This window comes from Anopheles nili, chromosome 2 (assembly GCF_943737925.1).
Source record: "Anopheles nili chromosome 2, idAnoNiliSN_F5_01, whole genome shotgun sequence".
In the NCBI taxonomy this organism is placed as follows: domain Eukaryota; kingdom Metazoa; phylum Arthropoda; class Insecta; order Diptera; family Culicidae; genus Anopheles; species Anopheles nili.
Window position 1 is genome coordinate 68,791,795 of NC_071291.1, and position 21,120 is coordinate 68,812,914.

At 50.7% G+C, this 21,120-nt stretch overlaps 1 protein-coding gene across 1 annotated transcript in view; it reads right to left on the reverse strand.

The window, feature by feature from the left end:
• Positions 1–2,153: 2,153 nt before the first annotated feature.
• LOC128722192 (IQ motif and SEC7 domain-containing protein 2-like) overlaps positions 2,154–21,120 on the reverse strand; it is a 56,025-nt gene continuing 37,058 nt past the window's right edge. Inside the window, exons 2-6 of the mRNA XM_053816038.1 lie at positions 19,351–19,758; positions 7,470–7,799; positions 5,397–7,393; positions 4,927–5,319; positions 2,154–3,481 (exon numbers count right to left, since the gene is read on the reverse strand). Of these exons, the coding sequence (XP_053672013.1) occupies positions 2,748–3,481; positions 4,927–5,319; positions 5,397–7,393; positions 7,470–7,799; positions 19,351–19,758 (3,862 nt within the window). The 3' untranslated portion in view covers positions 2,154–2,747. The remainder of the gene's footprint in view (positions 3,482–4,926; positions 5,320–5,396; positions 7,394–7,469; positions 7,800–19,350; positions 19,759–21,120) is intronic.

The following is a 21,120-nucleotide window of genomic DNA, read 5'->3' on the forward strand; positions in this document are numbered from 1 at the left end:
GCCTAAGGTGACATTAAATAGACCACGGCCTCATATACCAGCGCCGCGGGTTACCTCCTCATTTTCATGCGACCCTTTGAATTGGAAAAAATTTTCGATTTTTCGGGCCTCAAAAAGTGGCTGCGTACTTTTTTTTGTTTTTATTTTTCGACATTCCGCCTCTTGTTTCGCATGCTCTCCTGGTATTTGGGGCCGGATTTTTGGACCAGAACCGGAACAACTTCGGACCAAAAATGGCTGCGTACTTTCTTTTGTTCATTTTGGCTGCGTACTTTTTTTTGCGTACCACGTGGCCCTAAACGAGCATTATTCGACGGATATTCGATTTTAAGCGGAAAATTCAACAAATACTCACCAATAATCGTTTCAAATGGTCATCAATATTTAAAAAAAAACCGAATACACACATGATTTGGAATTTCCTCGTTATGGTTTTATTTCCTTCGTTCGTGTATTTACTTTATCAATTGATTCCCCCGCCGGGAAGGGCCAACGCATATCTAATCTTTCTCGTTCCCAACACTCGTATCGTTCATTATTGTGTACCATTTTTGCGGTGTCGTTTAGCAGTAGCGCTTCTAGAAGGATAGCTTGCGTTTACATTCGATTTCCATGTGGTTTTTTATCTGCTTTAGGTTTTGTTTTTATCACTAAGAGACTGTTAAATACACATATTACTGCCATTATCTCGGCGACGTCGAATGAACGAACAATTTGTTTCATTAACTGTTTCAACTTTTCGTTTACTGCGTATGGTGAATGTGAGGGAGGATGTCGTTTTTCGTATATACTATATTTTTACGGCGAATGTGAATGTGTTTGTGGATGCGGGACGTTTAAACCGGGAAACTCCCGTGTATACTTTAACACTTTTTTATCATTTTCTTCCTCGTTCTTAACCATTTAGCTTCATTATTGTTTACGTTAATATATATTTGAACAGGACTAGATTACTTGTGTATTTTTCCCCATTTCCTCATTTGATCCTTCTCCTAATCACCCTCTCGCCCACAACACGCACGCCCGATGCACGCTTGCATCCGATCGTTTTATTTTTCTCGTTCGTTCGGAACCGCACGATCTTCCTCCTACACCTAAATTCCCTCAGTTATCCTTGGTTTGTGTGGATTTGTTTGCTTTATCTTCTTTTGGTCAATCAATTTCCTTACGTCGGTCGGTTGTTAATCCCTCAGCCGCCTCAGGCGCGGTATCCGCACCACTTTCAAATCCTTTCGAAGAACGGCTTTCGACACCACGTGAGTGGGTTTGGGCGTGTGCTCGCGCACGATAATAACACATAGAAAACTAGACAACACCGGACACACCGCACACACGCGCCTGGGCCTTCCGGCGTACCTTTCCGCTTGTAATACATAAGAAGTTTCCCATCTTGTTTTTTTTACGTAATTATAAGTCTACGAATAGGTATATAGTACACAAATTACACAGGAATCTCCCACGAGTCACCCGCCCACTACACGATCCCACCCCCGCGGCGCAACTTTATCCCCCTCCCCCTCGTCAAACATTCAATTTAAGATTGGCTCTTCAAACCCCCACTCATTACGTTCATATGTATATATATATATAGAGATGTAATTATAAATGTAAAGGAACGTGCCCACTCCGAAACGCCAGTCCAAAGTGGCCACATCCCCGAAAGGGGGTGGTTTTGGTGGGAAACTGAGGAAGAGGGCGGGCAGGCGATAGCGCAAGCAGCCAAAGCACCCAAAACACACAAAAAAAACACAAATCAAATGGCACCGAAAGAGGGCCCCCCTTGTGCGAGCCGTCTTGATGATCGCGTCCTTTCGTTGTTGTTGCTGTTGTTTGGGGAGGATGGAGCGCGCGGCGTTATTCGTTAAAATGGACCTTTTTTCTGTGGTTTTGCCCTCACATCAGCCCTATGGTGGGTGGTAGAGTTACGATGAGATGATAGTAACAACAACAGCAGCAGCGATGGTAGTGTAATATTCATGGTAGTAGATAATAATAGCTATTAGCGAACGGGCGGGAAATGGAACCGAGTGGAAGAGCGAGTGAACGGGTTAATTCGCTCTTCCGGTAGCTATTTACGAACACACACACATACACGCACGGGACACCACACCGAACTGGACATAACACAGGAGACGTGTATGCATGAAAAAGGACGAATTGATGATGATGATGATGATCATGATCACACAAACCGCCGATGCTGCTTTGTTTTTGTTAGCATTGTTGTTACACGATGTGTTTGTGTTTGTGTGTGTGTGGGGGGGATTTTTCTCTTTTCTTCTCACTCTTCACAACTTCCGTCCGGACCCTGAGGTCCTTCCCTGACGCCATTCCCCCTATGCGTGCTACAACTAAAGGAACTCTAGAGAACTGGTGAGCAGATGGGGGGGAAGAAATGATGTACAAATCTATAAAACGGGTGGCTTTGCAGGGGCCATTCATTGCATGCTCACAAATCAAGGGTATTCAAGGGACCCATCCGTAGTAGCTGGCTAAGAGAAGGGCAATCAACGCGCGCGCGATATCTACTAACAAACTAATCCACTTTGGAAACGTACACTCTCTCTCTCTACTAAATATTTACAACACAAAATTCGCATTCGCAAAATCAACTGAAACACACGAGGAAGGGATGTGTGCCCGCCCGTGCTAACTGATATCGATCAGGGTCGCTTTGCTGGTGATCGTGGTGATGCTGCTGGCCGCGATCGTACGCATGGTGATGATCTGTTCCTGCTCCTGCTGCTCTAGACCTCCGTCGAGCGACCGTAATTGGCCGCCCCGTTGCTCTGGCTGGTCGCTGATGGCGGTGCTCCGTTGTTGGGACCAGCGACGCTGGCGTTGACGCCGCTAGAGACTCCCACACTGGCTACCAGTGCTGCTGCCGTAGCGGCATCTTCGGTACGGGAGGGTTTCCGCTCGCGCCGGATAGCTCCACTGTTGCTGGTGCTGTTGTTGCTGCTGCTGTTGCCGGGGAGGCTGGTGTTCGGGTTGATAGTGGTACTGCTCGTACCGACCATCACCATACCGTTGCTCATCGATGCTGCTGCTGTAGGAGGCCCACCAGGGTGGTGGTGGTGATGTTGTTGCTGCTGTTGTTGCGAGGACCCCAGTGGACCCACCGAAACGATCACTCCGCCGCTGCCGACCGCATGCTGAGGATGATGATGCAGATGGTGGGCCACCACGCCAGCTGTCGCCGTACCCGATGGTGCCGGTTGTTGCGGCTGCTGCTGCTGCGACGGCTGTTGTTGGTGCTGTTGGTGGTGATGGATTTGCTGATGATAGATGGCACCCATGAGGGCAGCGGGATGCTGACTGGCATGCATGATTATCTGACCGGAGGTGTTGCTGTGAGGCAGCATTCGTACTTTGATATCGCTACGTGAGCCAGTGCTTGCGGAGGTGGATTGAAATGATATCGACATTCCACTATCTAATGAGCCGACGCTGCCGCGCCGTTGCGGCTTTTCATTGCCAACTAAACAGAGCGCGCACGCACCATAGAACATAATATAGATATGCAAGGGATGGTTTGTATTTTTGTTTTTTTTGCAACAATGCGTTGTACGCGGACACAAGAAGACCACGAGAGAGAGAAGAGAGAGAAGAGAGAACGAAAAGAAAGAAAAAAACAAACAGCGCTGTGGTGAAATGATGCTTGCACATGATGTTATGAGCATGAGGTGATGTGATGGTGATCGAGTTTTGTTCGCGATCTGCCTTTTGCGTTAGCTAATGGGGTTGTTAAAGAGTTACGGGAGCCAATATGGGCGGGTGGTTACAAGGGATGCCAAATGGGACGGTTCTTGGAGGATGTTGGATGAGCTTGGTTTGGTTATATCCCGAGTCCAAAGGACACGCACGCGCGTACACACACAGCAGCCAGTTTGTTAGCGGGTCACGACATCTAACAAACATACGAAATAAAAAACATAGCCCAGCTAGGGCTGCGGGCAAACATTCTGGGGGAATGCAGGCCGGAGAGCTAAAACGCCTCGTACTCGTAACAGACTCACCCAAACCATCGCTCCTGGGGAGGATATCACAGTTCGATCATTCGTCGTATTTCAACGTACTAGGTACTATTTTTGGCACTTTATTGTAAGCCCTCGCACACAATTCCAGGTTTAGCGCGGGGGCTCAAATTTAATTCTAGATCGTATCTAATACGATCAGCACACGTGCTCGACTGCTTCTAAGTAACGGGGGAACTATCTGTTTTGAATATTCGCCTTCTGTCTATCACAAACGAGACGGATTTGCGTGAGCCCATCTTTTCTATCAGGGTTTCCCGTTTCGCTTCTACTTCTAGATCTTAAGCGAGTGCGAGATTTTTGATGAATTAAACCAAAAAAGCTCAGATGAAAATAAGAAGCCACAAAACAATCATAATAAACACACACACACACACACACCGCGGAGCTTGTGCTAGAACTCTCTGGAGGCGCCTTTAGAGGCGGGGAGAGACTCACACGGATGCCTCCGGGCGGAAGAAACGTGTGAGGTTGGTCGATAAAAGCTAGATGTGGCGCGCACTCGACAGAGAGAAGCAACAAAATAATAACGATACAAATCAACAAAACAATGCACTTCTGGTAGCCAAGCTTGCTAAGTAACAGTGAAACAACAGTCTAAACAAGCAGCTAGTATAATAAAGCCTCTCCTCTAACCGGCTGGTAAGCTCGATCCGGTTCGGCTTACATCCGAACGAAACTGTGCAGAGGTCTGTGGGAAGCGGTTTGTAAGGACCTGCTGGTTTGCAGCGATAAGCGGAAACACAGTAAAACGATGCGCTACGCACACCGAGTGGATGGAAAGCACGCACGTAAGGATGCAGGAAACTGGATAAGATGATCCGGATGGACGGACGGGTTTGGTTTGTGGTTTGTTGCGCAGGTTGCGAAGGAACCTAGAAGGACTTACATTGTTCGTGCATATCGAGCAGCGAGTTGCTGAGGGCGCTGCGCTTTAGCTGCGCATCGCTATGGGTATGCGCGAGGCCACACTCGTTCGGGGACACTCCGCCGACACCGCCGGGCACTAGGCCACCGACACCGGCCGGGTAAGAGCCGGCACAGACCTCGACGTCTGCGACACCGCTGTCACGGTTCTCGCTGTTCGTGTTGCGTGTGCCACGGGCCGATTTCTGGCGCTCAAGCTCCGCTTCGATGCGAAGCGTTTCCATCTCGTCCATTTCGCTGATCGACTCGCGCAGATCCTCGGCAAACTTGCACCGATCGTGCTCGTTGCGCGCGTTGAACGTCACCAGGACTTTTCCGTCGACCTTCTGCGACAACCGGATGCAGAACTGATAATCTACAATGGTAAAAGTAGCAGTATTAGTAAACTCTTCTAAACGACAAGCTCAATAGCAGAGAGAGTTGGCAAATTACTTGGAACGTCTAGCAGGGTGACGACCATGCCACACAGAGTGTAGCTGTTGCGGAACGTGTACGTGACGGAGGACTTTTTCTTGCTGAAGATCTTTGTGATGACGAGCAGATCGTTGAACAGGAACACTTCGCGCTGATGTACGCCCGGACGTTCCTTCTTGTTAATGTCCGGAATCTCGTACAACCGGCAGTAGCACACGAGCCGGCGATGTGGAAGGGCCAGATTTGGCTTCTTGCCGACGATGGTGGCCTGTACCTTCATCACTTGCGTGACGTGATCGGAGCCGGGCTTGAATTCGTTCGCCTTAACACGCTCGTATATGCCGTTCAGCATATCCCGATCGATGTCGTGACAGTCGTCGATACCGCGCAGGTTCTTCACGAAATCATCGCACCGCATGCGCCGTTCCGGCTTCAGATTGGGCGTGTGCAGGTCCGTGTTGAGCATGATGATGGCAAACGCGAGCACAAACACGGTGTCGTGTGAGCGTAACCGCGCCACGATGTCACTGTTGCACTGGCAGTACCGCGCCGAAAACACCTCCATCAAACGCTCGATCTTCTGAGCCTCACCCGGCATGCGGAAGTAGCCCTGGAACTTGCGCAGCGCCACGTCCACCTGCATGCCGGAGAGGTCAAGCTCGCCTGCGAAACAATCCAGCACCGCCATGTTGAACGGGTTCTGCAAGTTGCCCAGGTACTCGCCGATCATCTGCCGCGAGAGACCCTTGCGCGAGATCAGGAAACGCGCCACGCCCTGCGGCGTGTTCTCGAGGAAGCCCTTGCGGATGAGATAGGTGATGCCACGTTCCGGCTTCTTGTTGAACAGGTTCAACCCCACCCGGTACTGGCGCTTGCGGATCGTCTCCGACACCTTGTACGAGGTTGGCGTGTGTACGATCTGATCATGCTGCTCCATCGAGTACTGGGCGGCGCTCGTGTGCGAGCTCAGACATTCGCTCTCGATGCTGGCGATCGTTACGTTGGCACTGCTGCTACTGCCTCCTACAGCCGTCGTGTTTGCCGAGGACACCGCAGCCACGCTGGACAGGATCGAACGTCCACCGACGACAGCGGTCTCACCGGATCCTGCGCTCATCAGCATGTGATCGGGGGATTGAGCTGGGAGCAACGTGATACTGCCTCCCTGGCTACTTCCCGGACCCTTACGCTTCCACTGGGGCGAACTGGACCGGTCAGACGATCCACCGATCATCTCTATGCCGACACCTGCAAGTCCTCGATCGGCTGATGCTGACGAGTCGCTTCCAGACGACTGCACCGAGCTGAGACTGCCATTCTCGGCCGTCTTGCACAACCCATTTGGCCGCAGTGAACGACTCGGTGTGTGCTGTCCACCCGGCCCTGTAATGCTGCTAGTACGCTTTGGTACCTCCGGTGGAACCTTGCGGCCACTGCAACCACCAGCACTGGATGTACTACCGCTGCTTCCACCTGAGCTACCGATGCCAATGCCACGTGGGCGCATGTAGATCTGCGCTGCCGTGTAATGCGGCGTATAAGGGCTTTGGTGCGTGCTGGCCGTCTGCGAGTTCCACGACAGGTTCATCGACGATACGGTCGAGTCGAGTTGGGAGCTGCTACTCGCACCGCTCACATTCAAATCCTGCGATCCGTACTGGCTTTGGTACTGCTGCTGATGATGGTGCATCACGACATGCGGTGAAGTGGACACGGCCGGTGTGTAGCCATACCCGGCGAGCTGAGCCTGCTGCTGGTGGAGAATATTTACATGCGGATGCGAGTACTGTTGCTGTAGCTGCTGTTGCTGTTGCTGTACTGGCTGCTGAGTCGAGGCGCCCGTAATGAGCTGAGTCGGGCTTTGGCTCCAGGAGGTGATCGGGACTGGAGCGGGAGATGCCGTGCCGGACTGGGTGCGTGGAATTGGGCTCGCATCGAGCCGACGTTCCCGCAAGGACATCGAGCGAGCGGGTGCCACACGGTGGTGTAGTGTTCCTGGTGGTGTTGCGGAGATCCTGCAAAATAAATGAGCGTGATTAGAACCATCATGTGTCGTTGCCCACTTCGTTGTAGTTTGATTTCGATACTCACGTAGCACAGACACGCTGCTGTCCGACCATAGTACCATCCTCGGTGGCGTAGATCTGTCCATCCTCCATTCCCGGTTGTTGATGGTGATGCGCGTGGTGCATCATGTCCAGCTCTCCCTGCTGCTGCTGCTGTTGCTGTTGCTGCTGAACCCTACGGCTCATGCGCTTTTCCGCCTTAGCCATCGCTGTGATCGAGGCGAACTTCTTCACCATCGTGTAGTGACGGAAGGCGCGCTGAATCGTGAGGGCAGCGTTGCGTGCCTTCACTCCACCGTACTTGCGCTCCAACAGTTCGATCTGCTTGTCCAGCAGGTCCTGCGACAGCTCATACCTGGAAAGGGACACAAGAACCAGAACGAAAGCATTAGCACACACACAAAACGTCAACGAATCATTTCGTCAGTTCTCGTAACCTGCAGTGGAAACTCAAAAACACGTTCTACACACGAGATGGGTTTGAGACGCGCGCCGTTGCGTCGCGTTAGACAAGAAGCTGGCGCGTAATAAAATGAGAGCTGGCGCGTTCTCGCTGCGGTGCGCATCGCGCTAAGAAAGCCATATATCTCATGTCCTCCTGTCACATACACCACACACGCACACGCATACCCTTTTGGTTCTGCTTGAAGGGTGTCTAAATTTAGCTTGAAAATCCCATTTTCCGTCTACCACCCCAAAAGAGCACCGACGATTCTTCGAAAGGCGCAACCACGCGCTTAACGACGCTCACCTGTCACCAGCGCGTGCAATATTAGCGTCGTGCCAGGACACCGCTGTTGGCTCAAAACCCCACCACACGATCTCGCGCTACGGCCGATCATCAACGTGATCGGTGGTGTTCTGATTGGCCCTGCTTCCTGGATCGCGCTACTTCTGACACCCGGAAGGGGGCAGCCAGCGACTGACGACGTCCAGCAGAGCAGTTATTAGGCCCCCAAAACCCAAACGCTTTTCCGCTTTTCGTGCGCGTCATCAACATTCCGAAAATTTAATTAACCACGATGCGCCTCAACGGATCCGATTGAAGCCGCACGAAAGAAATGTGGTTCAATAAACGCGCACACTCCGCGGAAAGTGAGACTGAACCTCAAATGACCGAGCCGATGGGCGTGTGGGTGGATTGCTTGCGCTTGGTGGTTGAATTACTTTACCCTTTTTCCTTCTTTTTTTTTCCACCCCGCACACCTTTCAAACATCATATGTTTTACCGTGGCTAACAGACTGTGAATCCGCCTATAAATAACTGTTTCGTGGTGGATGTTATTAGATGTTTTTTTTGCTTTTCAAAATTCACCGCCCTCCACCATACAGCGACATTGTGGAGCTTGGAATTGCGCACGCAAAAACGGAAGGGAGTGCGATTTTTCATATTTTTTTTCCGAGTCCGAGATTCGGTTGTTTCCGTTCGGTTCCAGCCTGCCATAAATTGGTTGGCCATCTCGTCGAGCGTGGGCAGGGAAAACTCGCGACCTTCAAAAAGTGTGGGTACTTTTCGAATAGAAACAACATAAAACCTCGAATGGCCGTGGAGATCGGTGTGAATTGACAAGCGGAAAAAAGCAGTAACACGCCCATTCCATGACCCACCCGACAACCAGCACGGTCGTTTCTAAATCGCAACAAAGATGGCCGCAGGATGGGACACTAGCATTACCGGCGAGTGACCTTAACGGGGGAGGGCGAATTTTCTTGTGACCGTGCCAAATACCAGACGGTATGAAGATGGATGAATGGACACCGTTAATTGCATTAGCCGAAAGTCACTGCACTGTTGGCATTCCTCGTAAAAAGGGGTGCGCGGACTTGAACGCGGCAATGACAAGTTCGCCCACGCGCGTGTCACATGCCTTGTGACCCTTGGGACACCGACACTTGACCTTTTTGGCGTAAAACAAACGCCCGAGGTTATTAGAAGAAAAAAGGTATTCCATGTTTTTGATTCCAATGCCTGCTAGAGAGATCACGATCATGTCGCGTTTTTCCACGCGCTTTCCACGAACATGGACATGTTTAGGTGCGCTTCCGTAAAACAAACACCACCGGATTAAGATATAATCCGACCGACCCGGAGTTGGTGTGGTGTACCGGATTGCATTTGGAAACCCCCAAAGTTTCCCCGAAACTTCAGACGCTGCAGATAAGACGCACGTCGCGAGCCGGATCTTAGCTAGGTGTTGTATCTTCTGCCCTTAGGGAAGAAGCGTGACCCACGAACGAAACAAAAACGCAAACACAAACCGGAGCTAGCTCGCGCATGCAGACGTAAGTTATCGCTATCGGGTTCCCAATCTAATGTAGACCGCGGACCTCTCCCCTGAGGGAAGACAATCTTCCAGCAGGCAGTTGGGAAAGACACACAGTCGTATAAGCAGATGACACACCGCGTTCTCGACGTTCATCGTAGTACGGGGAGTAATTTAATAGCACGATACAGCACGCGGAACGCATGTCAACCGATCAGACCAGCCAGCGCCAGCGAGGGTGCTACCGCGTTGTGTCACACACATCTGGTGTCCCAAGGCGTGCTCCTTTGTAAGGGGGAACATTGTGAGTGCCTTCAAAATTCGTTGACCTAACAGTTTGAACCGACGGTTATGTGGGGTGGTGCGACGACAACATCCACGCCAATAGAACACGTCTAGTGTAATAATAATATTCATCTACACGCTCGGAAAGATCACGCGCCCTTCGTAGAGGCCGCTATCTGCCGATCTCGATCGTCTCTCGAGGTTGTGCGGTGTGTCATACACGCAGAGATGGCTAATTTACGTGACACAGATCCCACCGAGTGGGCTGTTTCGAGAACGCAATCCCCAATGCTCCCCATTTAATTACCATACGAATTTGATCTCCAACGTGCGTACGCCAGAGGAGCTGCTGGTGACACTTGGATCAGTGTTGGAGCCTGCTTTATCCTCGCTCATCGTTGTAAGCTCTCCAGGATTCGATGGAAGCGTGAGTTGAAGTGACTGGAAGTCCCCAGATTTGGCGCGCATTTTTAACCTCCGACGGCGCCGCACAATGGCCGCAAGTGTGTTATCATCGTTACGTTTGACACTACCGACAGCTGCTAAAGCAACATCATCCAATCGGGACGTTGATCGTGACCTGAGTGCACTCTGTTTCGTGGTTTCCGGCTCGGGAAAGAGTACTGGAGGTTCGCTTCCCTGGACTGGTGGCGTTGGAGGATGCAGAGATGGCAATCGGGTGTACTGTTGCGAGAGAAACGCAACCATCGGTGAGGAAACCGTAAGATCCTCATCGATTCTCGTTCCCTGGCAATTGCAGCAGCAAGAACAAACGCAATCACACGAGAAGCTGGTGTCCTCGTCGCTGTAGACCGTGGATCCGGAACGTTCATGGTGGTCACCAACCTCCAGCAGATCGCCTCCAATTCCGCTATCTCCACCGTCCGGTGAAAGGGACGTACTTGCACCGTCATCGGACTCCACCCCGAGCAGCTGTTGGGCGGTGGTGGAATCGAAGGTACTGCTGCCGTACATCGTCACGGTTCTCTCGATGAATGGCGATGGCGCCGGAGCAACAATAGAAGCCTAGCTGACAGTTGCGTTGAGTCGCGGCGCCTGGCGGCTTATTACCGCGGCCAGTAAATTGTTTCCTCTTTTCGCTGGGCTTTCGGTTTCGCGTTTGGCGCATTGTTTCACCATTGCCACGGTGCGGTGAAAATTTACCTCTCTCCCTTCGCTGGGCGCTTATCGGCAAAACGGCACTTGTCGTGTGATGGAAAAGGTTTGTTTTTCGCTTGTTTCGTTGGCGCCGCTTCCGGTCGCTGTTTCGCTTCACTTTTTTTCCTCTCCCCAATCAAGGTAACAACACACAAGTTGAACGCGTTTTCACACACCGATTTCACACCACATTTTCCGACCACTTTCAATCGCGACCACTGCACGGTTTTGCCGGGTAAGGGAGATACGCACCATCGCCCATGGCCCCCAGTGTGACACTGATGAGAGACAAACGATTAATGGTAGGCTTGCGGATGGCACCCGACCACTGGAACCCATGAACACGTCCGTCGATGACGCACCCTACGCACGCACACATCGACCGTGATGTGTGTAAGCCGATACGATCTAGTTTTGGGAGTTTTTCTCGGTATCCTGCCCTGCCCTGATCGTCCCTTGATCGTGTGTAGAAAAGGACACCGTATTCTCCCACTTCCGAGACACGCACAAGAGACACCGGACACCGATTCGGGGGATCGCAACTAAACGAAATCCATGTAACTTCCGCAACGGCACGTTACACACCTACGACGACGGGAAAACGACGGTTTTCAGGCTCAAGTCACGTCCCGAACACTGACACGGTTCGATCCCTATTAGGACAGGTTTAGGAATTAGTCTCCCGAGTGCCAACCTGACTACCAGCAGGCAGTGGAAGGAACATTCCAATATGATTCAAGAGAAAAATCATCGTGTAAAATATGGCTGGAACCTCTTATCGGGTTCGCTCTTGGAAAACAAATCGCAAACACACACCTCGGGTTCACGTTCGATAAGGGAGTATAAGGTTGGCTACATTTGCTAGACACACGGAAGGTCTCGCTTTATCGGATGATAAGGAACACGAACCAAACCCATGCGGAGTATGCTGAAGAACGCTCCACGCGCTTTGTTGAGTCACATTGGAATGGTTAATTTATCGATTTATCGAAGCTTGACATCAAATTCAATGCCAAGAGAGCTTTCAAAGCATGCGAGGAGAGCGCGACTTTGGTGAGGTGAAATTAGGTTTCATTTTTTGCATTGAGTAGGAAGATCAATTCAGTGCCAGCTATTATCGACCGTGTGATAAGATTACGAATGAGTGTGTGTGTGTACCCAACATACGCATGCGTTTCCTTGAGGCAGGTGAATCGCATAGGCGTTAGAAATCGTGCCTTATCGTGGTGGGATGCGTACAAATAGATTTCCCAATTTCACCTCACAGGGTGGCGTCCCGTTCACTATTGCTCCATGTTAAGCCCGAGCAGACTCAATTGGGTGGGCGACGCGTCTTCTCGTACGTGAGAGCCTCCGCATTTACATAAGTATCTGACTCCTCCACCGGGTGAGAGTGTTGCCTAAGCTATCACACGAACCAAAATGTTCTCACAGCTAAACCGCCTGGCGAGGCCGTCATTTAGGTGCGAGTGGTTTCATCACTTGTGCGCGGTTTTTCCTTTGCGAAAAATAAGTAAAACAAACCACCGAAGAGCACACCGATTGAATCTCGGTCTCAGGGGCCATGCGAAAAGAATAACAAACAAACTAAATCAAACCCCGCCACAGAACGGTTTCCCAGGCCGTTGTCCCGCAGCCTCCAAACGGCGCGCGATGGCGTTTGATCATGCAATAGATAGAGAGACTCTCGGAGGTGGTATGGACCGCCCCATCTTGGGTTGTGGTTTATGCTTGCAATAAATGGCAGTAGCGCATCCAGCAAAAGGCAGCAGTAGCATGCATACTCCTCGCAATCCAGGGCAACATCACGCGGGTGCGCGACATGGCGCGTAAATTAAATCAAATCAGCGTCATTTTAATTGCACTGTTAATTATGTTCTCCGCACAGTGTTGGCAAGCGGCGACCGATCCTCTGGAAGGGCAGAGTGTCCGCAAAGCAGCAAACGGGTAGAGATTGTTCTTGGATTGCTTTTTTAGAAGCAATTAAAATCGTAACGAACTTGTGCGGCTGGCCACTGGTTGTTTGAACGCGAGCGTCCCGAACAAACACACAACCCCCGTGATTGTTTCGATCGTAAGAGGGAAGATCACAGGAAGCCAGATCACCACCGCCGAGTGGATTTTGGGGGAGCCAAATACACGTTCGAAGAATACGATACCCACACTACGGGGCGAAGGAAGGAAATAAAAAAACGATGAACCCATCCATCCATGTATGTTTACACATGGCGAGTGATTTCACAAGCGAAACAAGCCGTTTGTTTATCTCTGCCTGGCCTGCTGCTGCTGCTGCTGCCTCGGGTGGGTGATTTTTCAATTTCAATCGCATCATCGACACACCAGGAAAATCCACCCATACACACACACCGCAAGGCTCTTCGAAAACACTTGTCTTTAGTGTGAGGAATACACCGTCCCATCGCATGTCGGGGCACATCCTTTCCCCGGTGGCAGCCTGTGCAACAGCATCCTGTGCGGAAGATTTCCGCTTCCTGTCTGAATTCCTTTTTTTTCCGGGATTCTCTTTCCCGATTCTCACATCCGCTTGTTCGCGTGTTTTTCGTCCTTTTTGGTTATGCGTTTTTCGGCATCGACCGGATGTTGTAGAACAAGGTAGGGTTCCTTGCGGAACGCGTATCCTTGCGTTCGATTTTTCGTATCACCGATGGCACGGACTTTTGGATGGCAACGCAAGGACAATAGAGCGATCCTTTATACGGGGATAGCGATGCAGCACGTATCACACCGGATGAAGCGTTCGTCCTTCCGACATCCGGGAAACAACGCGACAAAGAGCACTCTTTGGTGGATGGTGTTTTCTTTTTGTTGTTGCTTTCCTCAACCATCCCAGCACCGTAAAAAGAGCTCAGTCAGCTCTCAACATTGACCACCGTTTCACGTTTGGCGCTACACCGAACTGGACCGTGACCGTACCACCCGAATGGAATGCAACGGAAGCCTACCGGAAGCCTTCCAAACACACACCCTTACCACACGCACACGCACTCGCGTTCGCTTTTCCGTGCACTTTGAAACTCGAGGGCGCGCGCGGTTTACCGATGCGCGAAAATGTGCTTTTACTTGCGTGCGAAATGGGAACGCGCGCGCACACACGCTGCCGCGCAAATCGAACCACACCGAGCGATGAGGAACCTCAACACCGCGTGTTCCGGGTGTTCCGTCGGACCGATCGACAAGAACTGAAGCGCAACCGGCGGCAACGGCATCAACCAACCCAGCTGGTGCGATGGTATGTGCGTGTGCGTGTGTGTGTGTGTTTACCACCCCCTGGTGGGTGGTGGGTGTACTCGCAAGCGCACCAGTGTACCGTACTCCCCCCGTGTGCTGTCTCAAACAACACCACAATGCACACGCGCACGTGGCCGCGAGCCAATTGTAGCGGGCGTTGTTGTAAAAAAAAAACGCTGCAGCAACCTTGCAACGGTGCAGCCGTTTTTGAACCGGGGGAGAGTGCATCAACGGTGCATTTGAACTGGCTGAATGTTACGATACGCAACGGCTCACAACATGCATGAGGTCCCGATCACTAACCGAATAAATCGTTGCATCGGAATGGGTCGGCTGAGATTCCTTTTTTTCCCTCCCAAAATGTGCGCACCTTTTTTCTTTATTTATTGCACCATAATTTCGGTGAGAAAGCACGTTCCCTTGGTGCTGAAATGAAACATCCACGCCGTAAACAGTGTCTTTGAAGCGCGGCTTGTTATTGTTTCGAGCCTCTAGGGGGAGAAGCATGAGTGCATATAAATCGAGCGCGACAGAGGGGCCAAGAGATCACTTAATAAAAATTAGTACGCTTCAGTGGAGCACGAGGGAAAGAACACATGCGCTCGGGCACACACACGTACACGAAAATAACGATGGAGATGCCACCTTCGAAAGGGAGGCCGATCCGAGAACGCCCATGCCTTGTGAAAACTGCATCTCCAAGAGGTGTGGTGTTTATTTGTTTTATTGTTTCAAACGTCGTGCTGACAGCTTGGAAAGGACATAATCTTGAAGCTGCATTCTTCAGCAAAAGCCACACATGAATACCGGATCTGGTTCCGCGAAGAGAGAGAGCCAGAACATACATTGTTCCTTTGTCCTGGAAGGCATACCACAAAGGTTCCCGTTGGAATGTTTGCTTAAATTGAAAAGCCAGCACCACAAATGCATAACCACCCCCAAAAGGTATTGATTGGTGGGCTGCGCAGGTGTGGCTTTTGAATTCCGACGCCACTAGGAAGCCGATATTGGGCAGTGACTGAGTGACAAACAGTTGGCTGCTTTCACTATTTAATTGGGACCCGCTCTTGCGCCGTATAGGGGTAGGGAAATCAACAGCTTCATCGCAACTCTCCCTCCATCCCACATCAATTAACACGCCCTTTGGGGTAGGATGAGAGGGTGTATAATTTAAAAATTTTATTTTCTACATTTACATGCCGCGTGTAAACGTAGCAGCGGGGAGTGTTAAACGGTCCGGTACCCGTCATTGATGAAGCGCGAGGAAATAAAGGTACGCAAACGCACGGTCCTCGCAGTTAATAAAATGTGCTCACGCGTGCACCGGAGGACAGGGACTTCCTCTTTCCGCCATTCCCAGGAGTTAAAGTGGCAATAAGCGAAGGAGAAGGGAGAGAACGAGTGAAAAATAAATGATAAACCTTCCAGCACCTAATGGATGTTAATTTCTTCCAATAAAGTGTCGTGCATCGGGCCAAGATTGTGATGTTGTGAAGGTGAAGGAGAAAAAAAACCACCCGACCCTGTGTCTCTTTATGTGTGTTGCTGTGTGTTGTGTCTTTCGCTTTCCGAAGATATCTCCTCACTTGAAGAACGATTTCATGCCCCTATCTTGAGAAGCGCACAGGAAGTGATCGAATCTTCGCTGGGAAGACGCACGCGGTAGAAAAGAAAAAAAAGGAAACAAAAGCAGACTAAATTTGTCCCATTTAATGACCTCCAAAGTGAAGTTCACTGCTTTCACCACCCCACCCAGTGGGTTGAACGCCAGCTGGTCGGATGTGCGTCTTGAGGTGGTGTGTAGGTGATGGTTCGACCTTCACTAATGGTCGTTTTTCTCTCTCTCTCTCTCTCTTAGGAGCACACACACGCTCGAGATGGCCATTTTGCGACAGTCGGAGGATGTAAAAAGGCGGTTAATTTTTCACGGCTGACGCATGGTCCGGTCTCACAACTTGGGTTTTCCGGGGGGAGCGCAAAGATTCAACTCGACCGCTCCCCAATGGAATCCGAGAGCGATAAAATAAAACGACACGCCGCCAGCGGATCGGGGCGTTTCACCAATTTTCACCGAAACCGGAGGACGGTTTCCCATTTCCTAGTGTGTCACCGTTGGTGTTCCGCTTTCCGCACGATTTATGTATCGAAATAAATTGGACAGCTAGACAGCTGCTGCTTCCCGAAGAGGAAAATGGGAACACACAACACACACATACATACACACACACCCCATAAGTCTGCTTCTGTGTGCCTTACTCTCGACACAATGTTTGAGATCGCGATCACCATTTATCTACGTCAAAATTGGCACATCCTTCCTGGAGTTCTCGAGCTGTCAAACGTCAACCGAAAGGAGGAAGAATCTGCTCCCCTACCCCAGGAGGAACAACGCGCTATAAATCGGCCTTGATGCGCGATTGTGATGTGTTAATTGCACCAGTGTTTTACTCGCCACCCACATATACCAAACATGCACACAGGCGCTCTGAAAAGTGTCCACAAACGCATACACACAGGCCTAAGCCGTTTGCTACGTCGACGGATCTCCTCTTCGTCGTGCGTCAGTACCAAGTCCCTCCCCCCGGACCACTTAATTACCTTTAATCGGCGAGCTGCTTTGTGTGTTGTGCAATGTTAATGCCTTTGGCGCCTGGCTTCTCGTTGCAATTGGAGCGCGCGTTGATGATGATTCCTTCCCCAAACTAGCACAAACAAGGCAGTTGAGGGTCTCGGAAAGGCGCACACGTGTTTGAATAGTACTTCTTTTCGAACTAAACCGCGCACCCAGGAAGGTGAGGTCGCCTTCACTTGACAAGTCGTACTCGTCACAACCGCAACCGCCGGGAAGCCACGTCTGCCATAAAAAGGAAGGCAACCGACCGGGGCCACAACCTTCACTGCGAATCTGCGCTTTACCGCGACAAAGTTGCGCGAAATCTGGAACACTTCTCCGCGAAGGACGCGCGTTATCAAGCGAGAATAGCGGGAGAGAGATCGCACCTTCGGGAACCACGGTGCAGTGTGTCTCGTCGATCTCTCGATCTCTCTCTCTCTCTGTCTCTCTCGCCTTTACACCTGACACGACGGAACCGGTGGTGGAGACTGTCCTGTACGATGGCAACTGACAGCAGCGACTAACAGGTTAGCACCTTTAGTCACTTCACCACAGGCAGAGAAGAGGACGCGCATCTAGCAGCAGTCGAGATTTTGTTTCCCCAAAAACGCACCCGTGCACGACTGTCACCAACACCACGCTGGCTACGCAGTTATCACGCATCACCATCAAGGGGGTGGCAGACGTTGTGAACTCCACGAATGGGAGCCAGAGGGTAGTTTGTGGAATATTCGATTCTGAAAATTGAACAAAAACATCACACCGAAACCACCCCACATTCGCACCCGGAGCCGGATGGGGTGGTTTTGGGGTGCTTTTGCCAGCCAGAAAAAAAGAGATGGTCCGCGAAACCGTGACCACGACTGCACAGTACACGCCGGCACCTTATTTGTTGTTCGCGAGAACTCACCCAGCAAGGGAAGAGAGAGAGCGAGAGAGCGAGAGTTGGAGGTTGAGGTCGCTACTCGATGATTTTTTTTCTTCTCTGTTGGCGGCTGAAAGTTTCATTTTGATGACACGAAATCAAAACAAAAAACATACATTTCATTATCACCCTGCCAGCGCACTTGTGTTTGCAGTCTCGCGGACTGTGTCTGTGTGTGTGTGCCCATGAGGTGGGGAGAGGTTCTGAAGAAACACGACGGGGCCAGCGTGTGTGCAGATTGTGCCGGAACGAACTGGAACCTGGCAAACTGCTGCTGCTGCTGCTCGCGAGTACGCTCAAGTGCCAGAAAGAACATGCCGTCTATAGTGTGTGATCGGATGTTGGGAAATGCATAGAGCATGATCGGTTACGAGCCAGACTCCGAGTTGGGTGTGGAAATTAAGCGAGCCATTGTTGGGTCACCACGGTTAGATGTCAACTGCTGTGGACAACGCAAAACGTTCCCAGACTCACATGTCAACAATAGCAACAAAAAAACCCCAGAAGATTCCTAGCCTTTCTGTGTCACCTCCAGGGTGGACGTTGAGTGATAAATTACTTCACTCCCGGAGGGTGATGTGAGAGACCGAAACACCTAAGGGCAGCAGGCGCGTTCGGTTCCCCACACGGTCCACGCAATTAATGGCCATTGTTTGTCGTGGGGTGTTGTAAAGCGTACGAAACACAACGGCGTAAGCACAGAACGGAAAGTGAATGCAGGAAGTAGGAAGCAGGACCCACGCTGAGTCGCTATCAGGCGAAAATTGTGTTTCCCGATGTTACACAACGCGAGATAGCCATCGGAGTCTAGCCAACGAGTGAAGATGATGGAGGAATTTCCTTCATTTTCCAAGCGGAACTCGTTCCACTGCTTTATGAGCTGAAACGATCCCAAAGCTTTGATGTTTGACAACACTGGTTGTTCCACAAGGATGACCAAACCCCGTGACGACTGCCGACTGAGGTATATAACCCATCTTCTTGCAGAAGTTCGATTGAATCGCTACAGCGCGCTAATCGTCGTTTGCATAACCCACCCCATTAAGCCGTTTGCTGCATAAGTTCTATTGGATTAGGTGCTCTCATTACATCATAATGCTCGATTCTCGATTGCAGTGGTTGCCCACACCATGGAGGCCAATTTTCGACCGGCCGCCCTTCGCCGGAGAGAGTGTAATTTAATACAGCCGTTTGGCGAAACTAATCAGCCAACAGGATCTTAATGCATTAAATGTAACGTTCTGGTCCGAGAACGCCCAAGCACATTGAAGAAGGGCAAACATGACCGCTCTAATGCTTGTAACTACATCCGCAGTCTCGAAAAGGGCGCCACCAAGGGGGTGGAAAATGTAGAACGAGTGCTTATCTTATCGCTTCTTACAGCAGGAAAATGGGAGTATAGTGTACTTACGCATTTTGCACGCGTGTCCGCTTGAGCACATCGCCATTGCTGCGGATGGAGCCTTTCTTGTGAAGCGTGGGCGTCGCGATGTTCTGATGCGACCCATGATGATGGTAGCCATTGCCAGCTGCACCGGTTCCACCGCCAGCGGCCGAATGTAGATGGTAGGTGAGCTGCTGCGGTGACACGTAATGCTGCTGGCTGACCTGCTGGTACTGCTGCTGGTTCGGTTGCTGCGACTGCTGGTGCACGTAGACGTACGAACCACCGCCGCTGGCTCCACACAGGCTGTTGCTGCCGAGGCTGCTGCTGGCGCCACTCGTGAGCAGGCCATTGTTGGTGCCACCGCTGGCGCTGCTCGGATGGTGATGATGGGTCGAGTAGATCTGCGCTGGGCGATCGATTTTTTGTGGGAAACTACACGCGCCACCACGTGAGAACGGACAGCCACATGCGGAGACAGAACGGGGAAATCGGGGATCAAGGAAGAAACATGGGGGAAAAATCAGGAAGAGAAAAAAAACAAAGAAGAAAACAACACGTGAAAGAGAAAGAGAAAGGTGATTAAAAATGGTGAAATCACAAATGGCGAATGAGCAGTAGCAAAAAAAGAAATAAAAAAAAATGGCGTACAAATGGCGCACAATGTCTTTCGGGGACAGAAGAGAACGACGGTGAGTGAGGTTGGTGGGGTGACCCGGAGGCCGGGAAAGCGAGCAGATGGTTTTTGTTTTCGCACAAACACACACACACACAGATACACGCGCATGAAAGGAACATGAAGGTGAATAATGAAGAGGGAAAAAAATCACGAAACAGGAAGAAACGAGGACAAGCTTCTGGGTTTGCGTTTTGGATGGTTTTGCCAATTTTTCCCATCGTCCTTGCAGGACATAGGAACCGGACCGGACGGAACAGGTATGAAGGCGCACGAGAGCGACCGAAACCAAGCAGACTTGGTGCGTCTGGGTCGTGTGCAAGGGAAGCACGGAAGCTGCGTGCAAAATGCGCAAGACGCAGTGAAGTAATTAAATCAGACCCCGATGGTGGTTGGGCTGCACATCTCCCTTCGGAACGATGATAGACGTCATCGTTTAGAGCTCGGGAGTTTTGTGAGGGAACAAGGACAGCTGGACAATGGGAAGCCCGAGAGCCGTGTCCGCAAGGGGATTCTGGAGTCTTAAGTAACGGGAACGGTTCAGGATACGTGGCTAGGAGTAGAGCAGAAAGGAGCGCGAAAAGTACGCAAAAAGGACTGTGGGAAGCCTTCTCGTGCCATGGGAAGCGAACACATGAGATGATTGTTGAGCTGCGTGACTGCTTTAGGAGTGTCAATGCGAACTTAATGCGCACAGGACATGCGATCATGCGTAAAAAGAGGCCTATGCGTGTGTGATAACGAAAAGATGAGCGTGAATGAGAGAGCAACAAACGGAACGCAAAAAGGCGAACTTAAAAGAGAAACGTTTAGGACATTTGTGCTACACTACGCTACAAAATAAAATGCTGCAATATATATACTAGAAAATCCGCGAACGCGTCGGAAAATAGCGTCTGAAAAGCGAACGTTAAGAAAGAAAACAGAACGGAAGGTAAATCGGAAGCAAGCGTCTGTGGAAAATTGCATCAGTTTCAAGGAGATTGTTTGACATTTTTAGATCGCTAAATCTCAGAAGAACGTTGTTTTATCTCTAAACTTCAAACTTCACCGTCACGATAGACGAAGAAGCTATCCCAGTGGGGATATTTGGGACCTCGTAGTACCCGGAAATCATGTGT